We start from the raw sequence: 15,463 nt of genomic DNA on the forward strand, positions 1-15,463 counted from the left end.
GTACAGGTACCCTGGCACACATGGCTGACTTCATGTTAGGATGCCTTTCTCGTGACCCTCGCGTTAAACGCATTCTGGCCACTACGGATTACTCGGTGTACACACTGCTCGACCCACGGTATAAGGAGAACCTTTCCACTCTCATACCCGAAGAGGAAAGGGGTTCGAGAGTGTTGCTATACCACAGGACACTGGCGGACAAACTGATGGTAAAATTCCCATACGACAGCGCTAGTGGCCGAAGGCGCAGTTCCGAGGGCCAGGTAACAGGGGAGGCGCGGAGATCAGGCAGGATGTACAGTACAGGCAGGCCAACACTCTTTAAGGCCCTTGACAGCTTTATGGCTCCCCAGCAAGACTGTGTCACTGCTCCCCAGTCACGGCTGAGTCGGCGGGAGCACTGTAAAAGGATGGTGAGGGAGTACATAGCCGATCGCACGACCGTCCTCCGTGACGCCTCTGCCCCCTACAACTACTGGGTGTCGAAGCTGGACACGTGGCCTGAACTCGTGCTGTATGCCCTGGAGGTGCTTGCTTGTCCTGCGGCACTAGAAACTACCCCAAAAAGGACATTTGTGCGTTTTTGGCAAGAATTGATAACAAGCATTTCACAAAGCCACATGGTTTGACCAATGCAGTTTCGGGTGCAGCTTTCAGTGCATACAAAACCACACATGTGAATTCAGCCTTTAGTCCAAAAAGGGCATTTGCAACACTGCTTGCGTTTTTGACAAACAAATGGCCAAAAAACACACTATTTTGGAAAGGCCCTTTTTGCTGCGAGTTTAAAAGCAAAAGATATGTCCTGAGTACATGGAGCCTTTTACAGTGTTTCAGTTATAGGTCTAAAATTGTCCCATGGAGCATTTAAAGCTGCTGGCAAAAAAAGGCAAGCAAAACAACACAATCCAACAGAGAGCAGGCAAAAGAAAAGTAATGTAAACATAAGCATCTTGTAACACTGAGGCACATATGAACTTACCGCAGATTGACCCAGAGTTTTTGCTCAGCACTCACACATGGTGGTATCTCTGTGGGTTATACCAGAATGCACCTCCTCCAGAAGTTCATTGAACATAATGGCCAACAAACAACATAAAGCAATGAGTTTTCTGGGTGGCACCTCTGGTCTGTATAAAGAGAGTAAAACTGCCCAATACGGTCTTGCTGCGACACCATCGGATGCACCCAGAACCTTCTAGTTTGCCTACTCCTCCTGAATGCAGCAGCACTATTGATAGTACTAGGTTGGTCACTAGGCGCCTTTTTGGTTGTTTCAATTGACTCCCCAAATGCGCCCCACAGCAAACAGCCAAAAAGTATATCATCTCCCGACAACATGTCTTCAAATCCAGTAACGTTCTTGCGAATCCTGGTAGAACCAGAAGCAGAATGAAGCGCAGCCATAATTGTCCCCATTTTACACCAGCTAGCAGTGGGCTGGACACGGATATTCTGTTTTGGGATGAAGATCCGGCGGTTCACCACATTATACACTGCTATCCTGCGGGCCACGCATAATTCCATCATATGAACTCACTAGTTATATGAAACTGTTAAACATGCCTTTAGCTTTGTTCTTGCGCATTTTCCACATGCGAGTGGTGGTTTTGTTGTGCCCCTATTCGTGCACAAAAAAACCGCTTGTCTGACCAAGTCCTTACTGTGGAAAGACGAGATGCTGTTCTGGCACCTTTTATTTCCTAGTAACCTCATACTTTATCCTTTGGAGAGTTGTGCCCTGCACGACTTTTTCAGCTTTTCCACAAACCCCTATAAGTGAGTTCACACAGAGTAGAATTGCTGTGGAAGTCTGGATGCAGAATGCCCGGCAATGTACAGTACAACGTAAGTGAATGGGATTTTAACAAACCCTACTCACAGCAGAGGAAAATCCATAGCATAAGGCAATCATGTTGTGGATTTTCACCTCTGAATTCATTCATTACAACTCAGGGAGTGATCGCCGCAGGGAAAATCAGCACCAAATCTGTTACAAAATGTAATGTGTAATCATACCCCAACATGGACAGATGTGGAAATTTCATAGAATGTGACTTCATTGACCAGTATAATTGTGATTGTCTCCGACCAGGTAATGGTTCTGCGTGGTACATACATCCTGTTTCTGATCCTCACTCTTATTGATGGTAGACGTGTTATGGAGTGTGCATGCAAATTAGAACTGATTGGAGAATTGCAGCACATGACAGAATCGGCAGATCTGATGCTTGGTGGAATAATACAACTTTCTACTACACCTTACCGATGCAATTATGAGAAATTTACTGATAAATATGAGATTTTCAAGTGTGATGGGTAAGTACAGAAATTCTCATCACCGTAGAATTAGATGGTGGAGTTCAAACACGAAATTCAAAAATGTGTGTAAAACTGCATTATGGGTAGTGACTGCACCCGGTATTAGAGGAAGAGTCACCAAGATAAACGCTTTTACTTTACAGCTTAACATTTAGGGGAAGTAATTGCATAAAGCAGCTAAGAGTCGATACAAGAACATCAGCCATAACATTAACCCCTTCCTGTTGTAACCCTTTTTGTATTTCTGCTTTTATTTTTTCCTCCCCACTTTCCAAAAATCATAATTTTTTAAACTTTTCTGGTGGCATAGCTTCATGCTGGCTGATTTTGTGTGGGACAAGTTGTCTTTTTCTATATTACCATTAAACATACCATACAAAAGTATTGGAAAACTTTAAAAAAATTACTTAATAAAGTGAAGTGGAGAAAAAAAGCTCAATTACATCATGTTGGCAGTTTCATTTGTACTGCGTTTCCGATGCAGTAAGCACATACTCATACTGTTGGTCACTATGATTACAGCGATATCAAATTTATATTGGGTTCTATTCTAGGGCTACTTTAAAATATATTAAAAAAATAAAAATTCTGTCACCGACTTTTGACCCCATAACTTTTTCATTTTATATCAATGGCTCTGTGTGAGGCTCATTTTTTCTTAATCAAGTTTTATTGGTATTTTCCATATTTTTCATACATAACACCAAATAAAAGAAACATGACTCATCACATTCCCATCTTTGGAACTTCGGAAACATACAGGCAAATACAATTACACTTTTAGACACTCTCCGTAAAACAATCATTATTATGATTACCAATCAGTGCCTGCCCATATTTTCAAATTATAGGGAAAGTGAGAAAGTGTGTGTGTGTGGGGGGGGGGGGGGGGGGGTGGAAGCGGAAAAAGTGAGCCCTGTGATATACACATACAACTCCAGACTCATTCTTAGTCAGATCCACCCGGGTCACCATTGTCCATGTTCATATCCAAGGTCGCAACATCCAATACTGAATAGAATGTTGTTCCAAAGAACCGGGGAGACCACTTCACCGCCCAGCCGGTTATCATGTCCATATCTCCTAGGACCTCTGCCTAACGGACTGACAGGGGGTCCATATGTGCACAAATCCATCATGGGTGACCTTTGAACAACTTAAAAGTTCTTCAAAGTTGTAAATTAGGTCTACTTTCTCTCCCCATTTAGTTAGGGAAGTAAGTAATTTTCAAAGCCAATACAAGGGGATCAAGGCCTTTGCCACAGGAATTAAATCAATCTGTTTTTCAATAGGTGAAAACTTGTGGAAGGTCTCCAGAGGAAAATCCTTTTCTTCTGAAATGGTTAAGCCGTGTGGCAGGTTCTGCAGAACCTTCCCTACTTCTTTCCAAAAGGGCACAATGTTAAATAGTATGTTAGGCTGAATGAAGACAATGTCCATCTGGTTCTGCCTGTTTCAATCCCCCTCTTGTTGAACCTCAACCCACCCCCCTGGTTGATTCAGTGATCAACCATTCCCACCAGATGCGCAAGTAGGAACCTACTGCTGCATCACATCTCCAACACCTACCATGTGGGGCCAATTTGTAGGCAAAGAGCCATTGTGAAGTTTTATACCACCTCACTAAAAGCTTATAATGACTCTCCTGCAGAAGAATACATGAGGGTAGGCCATAGGAACTGAACATATCATTTTGTGTCCTCAGTAGAAAGTGATATGTTCAGTTCCTTTTCCCAGGAATTTTTCTGGACTTAGAAGTCCCCTCATTTAATAGCTTTTCAAATGAGGGCTTGGGTCTAGTTGACTTAAAAGATTTAAGGAACTCATTTAATGAATTTAATGTATGTGTTTTTGTACGTCTGGGCAAATAAAATGAAAAAAAAAACACATACAGAATGAAATGAATTGGGCTAAACAGCACATGTGGGAAAGACTTGGGTATACTAATAGATCATAGACTGAACATGAATCAACAATGTGATGCAGCAGCAACTCTGGGATGTATTAAGGGAAGGATAGAGTCTAGATCACGTGAGGTCATTATCCCCCTCTACATTTCCTTAGTCAGACCTCATCTGGAATACTGTGTCCAGTTGTGGGCACCCCACTTTAAAAAAGACATAGACAAACTGGAGCAAGTTCAGAGAAGAGTTACCAAGATGGTGAGCGGCCTGCAAATCATGTCCTATGAGGAACAGTTAAAGGATCTGGGAATGTTTCGCAGAAGAGAAGGCTGAGAGGAGACTTAATAGCTGTCTATAAATATCTGAAGGGCTGTCACAGTGCAGAGGGATCAGCTTTATTCTCATCTGCACAGGGAAAGACTAGAAGCAATGGGATGAAACTGAAAGGGGGAGACACAGATTAAATATTAGACAGTGAGGGGGATCAATGGGTGGAACAGGTTACCACAGGAGGTGGTGAGTTCTCCTTTAATGGAAGTGACCAAACAAAAGCTGGACAAATATCTGTCTGGGATGATTTAGTGAATCCTGCGCTGAGCAGGGGGTTAGACCAGATTACTCTGGAGGTCCCTTCCAACTCTACCATTCTATGAATAAGTGATATGTGATCTCTGTAAAAAAGGTGAGGGTATGATGGGTAAGTAGAGTTTATAGTATCCCGGATGGAGTTTTATGCACCTGTGCCTGCAAATTCCCTATCACTATCTCAGAGAATTTCTTCCAGATACTAGCTATTGAAGGATCAGTGGGGATCTTGAACAGTTTACAAATAGCTTGCATTGGTGAAATTGAGGAAGGCTTAATAGCCAAAGATTCCCTTAGCCCATCCCAGGTCTCACACCGTCCCCTAATCAGTAGATTGAAGTTGCTGGATCTGTATTTGTTCATAGCTGGAAACCAAAGGTCCTCCATAAGGGTGTCACCATGTGATCCCAACACTAGGTAACACAATAACGGATCCCTCATGGGGTGGGTCAGTTCCATCCAATAGCCAAGCTGTACTGCCTGATAAGGTAAGTTAATCCCTCCCTCCGAGCGCCTTCTTTTCATTAAACTGTAGGCTAGGCATGGTCTTCTCTGCCTCCAGACATATCCCGAAAAAACTGTACAGAGGATTTTAAAGAAAATCTTAGGTAAAAAGATTGGGAGGATGCAGAGTTTATAAAGAATTGTTGGGAGCACATAGGATTTTAGATTGTTCTAACGACCAAACCAGGAAATAAAAGGCAGATCATATGAGCGAGGCAGGGTATTAACATCAAGGACTGAAAATTATGAGAATAACGGTCCTCAGCTTTTTTGGTGAGCTTAACACCCAAATAGTCTATTGCTGTATCTAACCATGAAAAGGGTGAACTACATTTCAGGGAACTTCAAATCGGGGATTTAGAAAAATTCACTTTAAAGTTTGAGATGACTCTAAAGTCCTCCAAAAGTGAAGCAAATCTAGGAATACCTCCTTCTGGTTCCAATACCACAAATACAATATCATCTGCAAAAGCAGATGAAGAAAAAGTGTGCGATCTGAAGCTTAAAGGGGTTGTCCTGCCATGACAATGGAATGTAAGCACTTCTGTATGGCTATAACAATTCACTTTGTAATATACTTTGTGCATTGTATATGAGGCCTACAGAAGTTACATACGTATTTACTGGAGTGCCCCATTCCCCTTGTGCTAATGGCACTGTCGTCCCTGGTTACGATAAATTTCTTTCTTCTGTCTTCTCCTCTTGTCGGGCATGCACAGTAGCATTCTTTCCCTCTTGTCAGGCCATGAGCATGCGTCTCGTTGTTTGAGCATGCGCAGTAGCGCTCCTTGGGCCATGGGTGCACGCCTGCTCCTTTGCGCATGCACAGTTCGCGGTGAAGCCTATCCAGACAGGAGCATCCACCGGTCCTCAGCTGAAGCGTAAGTATTACTACTGGAGGTGGGAGCAGTGTCTGGGAGGGGGGGGGGGGGGGGGGGGGTCATTATTATTTGTCGCATGGAGGCTGTCACAATAACTTGTTGCATAGGGGCAGGGCTGTCACCATAACTTGTCGCATAGGGGTTGGGTGGGGGGAGGAGGGGGCTCTCACCATATCTGGTCCCATGGGTTTGAGTGGGAGAACGAGGGGCTGTCACCATGATCTGTTGCACGGGGGGGTAGTTCTGTTACCATAACTTGTTGCTCGGGTTAGGTGGAGGGGCTGTCACCATAACTTGTGGTATGGGGGTGGGTGGGGGAAGGGAGGGGTGTCACCTTAACTTGCCAAACAGGCGGTGGGTAGGTGAAGGGGGTCTGCCACCATAATTTGTCACACAGGGGCTGGGTGGGGGGAGGGGTGCTGTCACCATAACTTGTCGCACGAGGCTTGACAAGGATCACTGAATGATCGAAACGTTGCACAGAGGAATAAAGACAATTTTGGCATAACTCCTGCATCATTATTGCTGCTACAGCATATCTACAATTTGGATAACTTGTCGCACGTGGTGGTAGGAGGCTGTTACTATAACTTGTCAGGTGGGAGGAGGGGGACTGTCACTATAATTGTTGCCCGGGTGGGTGGTCAATATAACTTGTCATGTGGGGACAGGCTGTCACGGTTCAGTTCGGGGGCGGTTTTGGGAGGCAGTTTTATGTGCGGTTTTGAGTGTGGTTTTGTGTGCAGTTTGGGTGTGCAGTTCTGGGTGCGGTTTGGATGTGGTTGAGGTGCGGTTTTCGGTGCGGTTGCGGTTTTGGGTGCAGTTCGGGTGCGATTCTAAGTGCGGTTTGTAGTTGCCCTAGCAGTGATAGTGACCCTTAGTGATTGCCCCAGGCATGATAGTGACCCCCAATAGTTGCCACAGCAGTAATAATTACTGAACTTTTTTTTTTTTTTGGTTCGTGTTTCTCTCTCTTTCTCTCTCCCCCCCTTCCCCTTCCTGCCAGATCAAAAATTTTCAAATGATGCGCGCTGCGATGGGGAGGGGCCAAAACAGGCACATCACAGCGGGGAGGAGTCATAAGCTGGGGCGGGGTCGAACACGATTTGATGCTAGTTCGAGTAGCGAGCGCCATCGAGTACGCTAATACTGGAACGAGTATCAAGCTCGACAGAATACGTTTGCTCAACTCTTGATGTTACCAATATAAACCTCCAAATAAAAGCTGCCAATCAAGAGAACTAGAGCAGCGGCAACAAACCAGAAGCGACCCAATCATTAAAACAGTGACTCAGAAAGCTGTCAATATCCTGGATCTTAGGTGTCACTGAATGAAACCTCCTCCTTCCTCTTAGTCTTACTTCTAGGCAATTTGGAATTTCCTGCTAGCTGCCAGTTTTCCAGGGTGGACAATCATAAAAATCTCGGTACCTCCGGTAGAGGTAACCAACATGGGAAATCAATCAGGTCAAGGTTCAGATGTTGCTAGCAACCTTGCAGATCCTCAGGAGAGCGAATGTTGAATCTCCTGTCTTTATTATTGATTCCTAAGCCAAAGGGAAATAACCAGGCATTTTTTGTATCCTTAGCCCTCAGTGCTTTCAACAACAGCTAGGGTAGATGGCTACAAGTCATGAAACAACTGTAAGGGTGCCCTGGCATATTGCAGATTCCTGTGATTTTTGCAGCCTATAAATTACCTAGTGTGTCAGTAAAACACAGGAACTTACAAATATTGTCCCTTCGCAGTTCCAGACTAGTAAGCAGTGGTCTTAGTATGAGCTCAATGGAGGCTGCTCTGTCAGTGCCCAGTAGAATTGCAAAAAGTTACATCACCACCTTGGGTAAAGAATCTGCCCCCCCCCCCCCCCCCCCCATGACTCAGGCAGTCCTTTCATGCGCACATTACTGTGCCTATTACAATTCTGAAGGTCCTCATGCATGATAAGCACTCTATTTAGGTGGGAGTGCTGATCTTTAACCACTTGTGCCAACTCCAAAGAGTGAGCAGTAATGGTAGCTGGTGAGGATTCTAACTCTTCCACCCATCTCTTACATATGTCTGACCCCCTCTTTAATTTCTGCAAAGTCTGAGATTACAGGGCGCATTATCCGGGAGATTAGTTCCGTCATGAATCCTTTGGAGATCTGCTCACCATATTCTCCATCAGTAGAGGCCTCTACCTCCCCCTCTGTATTGTGAGCTGATGCAACTTCCTAACTCAGTGCCATCACCAATCATGACACTGCTGGAAGAGTGTCGGCTGTCAAAATGGCCAACACCTGCCATGTTTGGAGCAAGCTCAGTTACAGAACCCACACCATACAATGACACCCATTGTGTACCCAACATGTATGGTGCATGTCAAAAAGGGTTAAAATCAGTATCCTGGACTTCTTAAGGCCTCCGAAGTGTCAATATTAGTTGAGTTGTCTTGTTCCCACAGTGCATCCTTCTTCCATATTTTCCCAGGTAAGTAATGCAGCTGTCCATCCACATAATGTAAAATGCAATTAATTAGACCATTCTGCCTTCTTCCATTATTCCCGCTTTCAGGGATGGACAATGGTCATATGGGAACTTTGACTTGTCTGTGGCTATGCTGCTCCATACGCAGTAAGCTATGATGCCCACTGTAAATTATGACAATAATAATGATACCAATATCATTGCCAGACAAAGCTTTATAAGTAATTTATACTATAGTCACTCCTCTGTGTGATCGAACCAGATGGACTTTAACCCACCACACCCATCAATGAGCCTTGGGTGCCAATGATCCTGCTGGTGATCTTTAGTTCTCCTTCCTTGTATCACGTTAGGTAGGTGATAACCACTACATACCAGTAACACCCCACAAGACCAGGAGTTCTGAAGATAACATCATACCAAAAAATAAACAAAAATATATTTTTTAAACTGCTTTATTTTAAGAATTATAGTATTATCTGTTTCTAGGCCTGCTCTTGATCTCCTAAGACATCTCCTGGTCTTCATCTTCGCCATAGAAGAAATAAACAGAAGAGCTGACATCTTACCTAATATCACTCTGGGATACAAGATCTATGACTCCTGTATGTTAGAACATAAAGCTGTACAGAGTGCACTGAGTATATTGTCAGGGAGAGAAGAGGCCGTCCCCAACTACAGCTGTCATCAGAAGAGCAAAGTGGTGGCTTTTATTGGACACTTGACATCTTCCTCCAGTCTGTCCATAGCAGAGATAACTGGGCTCTATGGATATCCACAGGTATGTGTAGGTACAGTTGTTTGCATCAGTTATCATGTATGAACCTATTGTCTATAACATGCAAAAAGCCCCCAATATTACACCATTACAGCATCTGAAACTGTATGTCCCTGTATGAAAATATAACCTTTATTTATTAGTCCTGTAAAATGTGAGGAACTAGTTTCTTGGACTCCACTGTGAGGCCCAATAATGAAAGGATGGTAAGATGCACAGCTAATCGGGATAAATGATAAAAATCCTTTTGAAATACTGGCCAGTTCTCTCAGCTGACTTTGAACAAGTAATCACAAGACATCCAAGTGTCACGTATAGAAGCTGTCCCAACTTATGAGGACCCATTAGCATACAGTCACATTACTCAATCTTGCAGTTTGGGGGCTAATTGGATAAGAATAGCTTAGGTCGGTAGTAGGGGCATAACTAAAAGGTAAGGGGTCCAGCTGCAAAAGTTTAGCTTGGGCCCCTCCCATACTTGTACCTAAATCATGCTGCATACAGCTGCAAAATAAATTTTCATACATGATCTAGCCCCTTGGCGTAATCTTTCCAACCATGACTCATTTCCTGCGCCACATGAGAATTAGTTTGCAGCCCCTTAGACATTTCTCACACAAACACTGCTTTTTACTACTATTAGCATGGCGACCTAAGCATGTTGCTAACTACGGTACATTGCTCCCATTGATTTTAATGGGGTTACTCAGACCTGAGCTTGTATGCGGTGTTTCTATTGCCATGATTTTCGAGATCTGTCTGTTCTAGTTTTGTGGTTTTGAATGCACCTCCTCAACCATCACAATGATGTCAAACACTGTAACGTGTTGAAAAACGCCGCTCAAAATTTCGGTAAAAATGCCACAATTTTGAGCTGCATTTTCTAAACGAATTAGTGAGAGTGGCCTGAGGGTGTGTTCATGTTTTTGTTGTACTTTTTAACCGCAATTAAGAAAAACACAGAACAAAAACTGCATGCAGTATTTCAAGAGCACATATGTTTTTAAGAAACTGCATACACTATTAAAACCATATGTGCTTTTGATGTGTTTTTTTTATTATGTGTAAAGTGTGCAATTATAAACAGTATATACAGTGAGATGTATAACTTCTACAAGCGATAGATAGATAGATAGATAGATAGATAGATAGATAGATCTAAGATAGATAAATAGATAGATAGATCTGAGATAGGTAGATGACAGATAGATATTACATAGATAGATTATATATAGTAACATAGTATATTAGGCGGATGGGAGACAATGTGCATCTAGTTCAGCCTGTTTCCATCCCCTTTGTTGATCCAAAAGAAGGTAAAGAAAACCCCAATCAAGCAGAAGCCAATTTAGCCAATTTGAGGGAAAATAATCCTTCCTGACTCCATAATGCAGTCAGAATAATCCCTGGATCAATGTTTTAAATTTTACTACCTGACTCTAAAACCCGGAACAACAACTCCACTGGTTATTTAACGTCTATATCCTGTAATATCATAGCAGTTTAGAAAGACATCTAGTCCCCTTTTAAACTCCTCTATGGATTTTGCCATCACCATGTCCTCAGGCAGAGAGTTCCACAGTCTCACTGCTCTTACAGTAAAGAACCCTCTTCTGTGTTGGTGATGAAACCTGCTTTCCTCTAGATGTAGCGGATGCCCTCTTGTTACCGACGCAGTCCAGGGTATAAACAGATCATGGGGGAGATAATTGTATTGTCCCCTGAAATGTTTATACATAGTTACTTGGTCGCTCCATAACCTTCGGGGTGCCACAGGGTTAAGTATTGGACCCCATTCTGTTTAATATATTTATCAACGACCTGATAGAGGGGCTGCACTGTAAAATATCAATATTTGCAGATGACACAAAATTATACAATATAATCAATGCAACGGAGGACAATGTGCGGCTACAAACGGACCTAGATAAGCCAGGGGCTTGGGGGGGAAAGGGCAAATGAAGTTCAATGTGGATAAATGTAAGGTTATGCACATGGGCAGGAGAAACGGATGTCACCAATATACACTAAATGGGGTACTGCTAGGGAAAAGTGATATGGAAAAAGACCTGGAGGTACTAGTGGACTGTAGACTTAACTGGAGCAACCAATGCCAGTCAGCTGCTGCAAAAGCTAATAAAGTCTTGGGGTGCATTAAAAGAGGCATAGGGGCGAAGGATGAGAGCATTATCCTTCCACTATATAAGGCACTTGTCAGGCCTCACATGAAATACTGCATACAGTTCTGGACACCAGTGCTCAGGAAAGATGTTACAGTGCTGGAGGGGGTTCAAAGAAGGGCAACTAAACTAATACATGGAATGACGGGACTGGAATACCCAGAGAGGCACCAAAACTGGGATTATTTACCCTGGAAAAAAGACAGCTAAGTGGCGATCAAATAACTATGTATAAATACATGAGGGGACGATACAAGGATCTCTCCCACGATCTGTTTATACCCAGGACTGTGACGGTAACGAGAGGACATTCGCTACGTCTAGAGGAAAGCAGGTTTCATCACCAACACAGAAGGGGTTATTTACTGTAAGAGCAGTGAGACTGTGGAACTCTCTGCCTGAGGATGTGGTGATCGCAAAATCCATAGAGGAGTTTAAAAGGGGACTTGATGTCTTTTCGGAGGGGAAGGATGTTACAGGATATAAATCTTAGGTTAATTGTTAATCCAAGTATACAGGCAGGTAGCAACTATTAGGGGTTGATCCAGGGAACAGTCTGATTGCCATTAGGGAGTCGGAAAGGATTTTTTCCCCCAAACGGCTAATTGGCTCTTGCTCTTGGGGGTTTTTTTTGCCTTCCTTTGCAGAAAAGTATGCAAAAACCCCCAGCTACATTGAATCAGGAACTGGGAAGTCACTCAAACTATCAGTTTGGTTGAGATAACAAATACAGCAACATTTTTTACATCTACGATAAAATCACATAAATTGTAGCTCTGTTCTGTAGAACAGCATCCTAAGTACCTTGTACAACCATCAGTAACAAGTCAAAGATCTATAAGGTAGCATTCAGTGCTCTTGCTAAATCACATGATATACCATTTATTATCCTGCCACTAGTTATCTCCCCTTCCCCAGACCCCCCACCTAGTGATGCTCCCCGAGCTATTACTTCACTATTACTTAGCAATGTGGAAGGTCTGTCACAGGCTGCAACCAGCACACAGGATTCCCTGTAGCTCTAAATTGTAGTCAGGTGTTTGATGCATGAGAATAACTAAATGTAACAAAATACAAAACCTACTAGCACTGTTGTATTTTGGTTAGTTAATAGAGATGAGCGAGCGCACTCGTCCGAGCTTGATACTTGTTCGAACATTAGGGTGTTCGAGATGCTCGTTACTCGAGACGAGTACCACGCGGTGCTCGACTCCATTACATTTCCTTCCCTGAGAAATTTGCGTGCTTTTCTGGCCAATAGAAACACAGGGAAGGCATTACAACTTCCTCCTGTGAAATTCTAGCCCTATCCCAGCCCCCTACAGTGAGTGGCTGGGGAGATTAGATGACACCCGATTATTTAAATCTGCCCCGCCCGCGGCTCGCCACAGATACACGCTGAGAGAGATCAGGGAAAGTGCTGTCTTGCTGTAGCTGCTATAGGGAGAGTTTTAGGTGTCATATTCGTCTTCAAGAACCCCAACGGTCCTCCTTAGGGCCACATCTGACCGTGTGCAGTACTGTTGAGGCTACTATTAGCAGTGTTGCACAATTTTTTTTTTTTTGTGTATCGGGCGTGCAGACCATAGCGTCTTCAGTCTGCAGTCATTTTACAGAGCATAGGGGCAGTACTGGTGAGGCAGGGAAAGAGGTATACTGGCTATATAGGCAGTGGGCTTTTTCCCAAAAAGTGGAAAAAAATACTATATTTGGCCTGGCAGTGACCGTCTTCAGTTTACGGCGTGTGTGTTGGGGGTAGTAGTCGCTGATTAATACCCAGCCTTGCGCATAATTGTTTCCTGGCTGCACTGGCCTTTCAGTAACCACAGTCATCCTCCAACAGGGAAATCCAAATACGGCGTATATCAGAGGCAGTCGGCTTTTTCCCAAAAAGTGGAAAAAAATACTATATTTGGCCTGCCTGTGACCGTCTTCAGTTTACGGCGTGTGTGTTGGGGGTGGTAGTCGCTGATTAATACACAGCCTTGCGCATAATTGTTTCCTGGCTGCACTGGCCTTTCAGTAACCACAGTCAACCTCCAACAGGGAAATCCAAATACGACGTATATCAGAGGCAGTGGGCTTTTTCCCAAAAAGTGGAAAAAAATACTATATTTGGCCTGGCAGTGACCGTCTTCAGTTTACGGCGTGTGTGTTGGGGGTAGTAGTCGCTGATTAATACCCAGCCTTGCGCATAATTGTTTCCTGGCTGCACTGGCCTTTCAGTAACCACAGTCATCCTCCAACAGGGAAATCCAAATACGGCGTATATCAGAGGCAGTGGGCTTTTTCCCAAAAAGTGGAAAAAAAATACTATTTTTTGCCTGGCAGTGACCGTCTTCAGTTTACGGCGTGTGTGTTGGGGGTAGTAGTCGCTGATTAATACCCAGCCTTGTGCATAATTGTTTCCTGGCTGCACTGGCCTTTCAGTAACCACAGTCATCCTCCAACAGGGAAATCCAAATACAGCGTATATCAGAGACAGTGGGCTTTTTCCCAAAAAGGGGAAAAAAATACTATATTTGGCCTGGCAGTGACCGTCTTCAGTTTACGGCGTGTGTGTTGGGGGTAGGATCACTGATTAATACCCAGCCTTGCACATAATTGTTTCCTGGCTGCACTGGCCTTTCAGTAACCACAGTCATCCTCCAACAGGAAAATCCAAATACAGCGTATATCAGAGGCAGTGAGCTTTTATCCAAAAAGTTGAAAAAAATACTATATTTGGCCTGGCAGTGACCGTCTTCAATTTACGGCGTGTGTGTTGGGGGTAGTAGTCGCTGATTAATACCCAGCCTTGCGCATAATTGTTTCCTGGCTGCACTGGCCTTTCAGTAACCACAGTCATCCTCCAACAGGGAAATCCAAATACAGCGTATATCAGAGGCAGTCGGCTTTTTCCCAAAAAGTGGAAAAAAATACTATATTTGGCCTGGCAGTGACCGTCTTCAGTTTACGGCGTGTGTTGGGGGTAGTAGTCGCTGATTAATACCCAGCCTTGCGCATAATTGTTTCCTGGCTCTGCTGTGCGTTCCGTAAGCAAAGTCAGCCTCCAACCACAGGCCAATAAGCGGCACATTTAATTACAGCGTTCTGTTTCTGCTCTAGTCGTAATACACCATGCTGAGGGGTAGGGGTAAGCCTAGATGCCGTGGACGGTGGCGAGGACGCGGAGGCCCAAGTCAGGGTGTGGGCACAGGCCGAGCTCCTGGTCCAGGTGTATCGTAGCCGACTGCTGCAGGATTAGGAGAGAGGCAAGTTTCTGGGGTACCCAGATTCATCTCACAATTAATGGGTCCACGTGGTAGACCTTTATTAGAAACTGAGCAGTGTGAGCAGGTCCTGTCGTGGATGGCAGAAAGTGCATCCTGCAATCTATCGACCACCCAGTCTTCTACGCCGTCCACAGCTGCAACTCTGAATCCTCTGGCTGCTGCTCCTCCTTCCTCCCAGCCTCCTCACTCCATGAAAATAACACATTCTGAGGAGCAGGCAGACTCCCAGGAACTGTTCTCGGGCCCCTGCCGAGATTGGGCAGCAATGGTTCCTCTCCCACCGGAGGAGTTTGTCGTGACCAATGCCCAACCTTTGGAAAGTTCCCAGGGTCCGGGGGATGAGGCTGGGGACTTCCGGCAACTGTCTCAAGAGCTTTCAGTGGGTGAGGAGGACGATGACGATGAGACACAGTTGTCTATCAGTGAGGCAGTAGTAATTTCAGTAAGTCCGAGGGAGGAACGCACAGAGGATTCGGAGGAAGAGCAGCTGGACGATGAGGTGACAGACCCCACCTGGTTTGCTAAGCCTACTGAAAACAGGTCTTCAGAGGGGGAGGCAAGTGC

The 15,463-nt window shown here is 44.3% G+C and overlaps 1 protein-coding gene across 1 annotated transcript in view; it reads left to right on the top strand.

Annotated features, from left to right (window-relative positions):
• The first annotated feature begins 2,025 nt into the window (after positions 1 to 2,025).
• LOC136630075 (vomeronasal type-2 receptor 26-like) overlaps positions 2,026 to 15,463 on the top strand; it is a 53,772-nt gene continuing 40,334 nt past the window's right edge. The window contains exons 1-3 of the mRNA XM_066605513.1: positions 2,026 to 2,095; positions 2,184 to 2,319; positions 9,156 to 9,447. Of these exons, the coding sequence (XP_066461610.1) occupies positions 2,026 to 2,095; positions 2,184 to 2,319; positions 9,156 to 9,447 (498 nt within the window). The remainder of the gene's footprint in view (positions 2,096 to 2,183; positions 2,320 to 9,155; positions 9,448 to 15,463) is intronic.

This window comes from Eleutherodactylus coqui, chromosome 1 (assembly GCF_035609145.1).
Source record: "Eleutherodactylus coqui strain aEleCoq1 chromosome 1, aEleCoq1.hap1, whole genome shotgun sequence".
Taxonomy (NCBI): domain Eukaryota; kingdom Metazoa; phylum Chordata; class Amphibia; order Anura; family Eleutherodactylidae; genus Eleutherodactylus; species Eleutherodactylus coqui.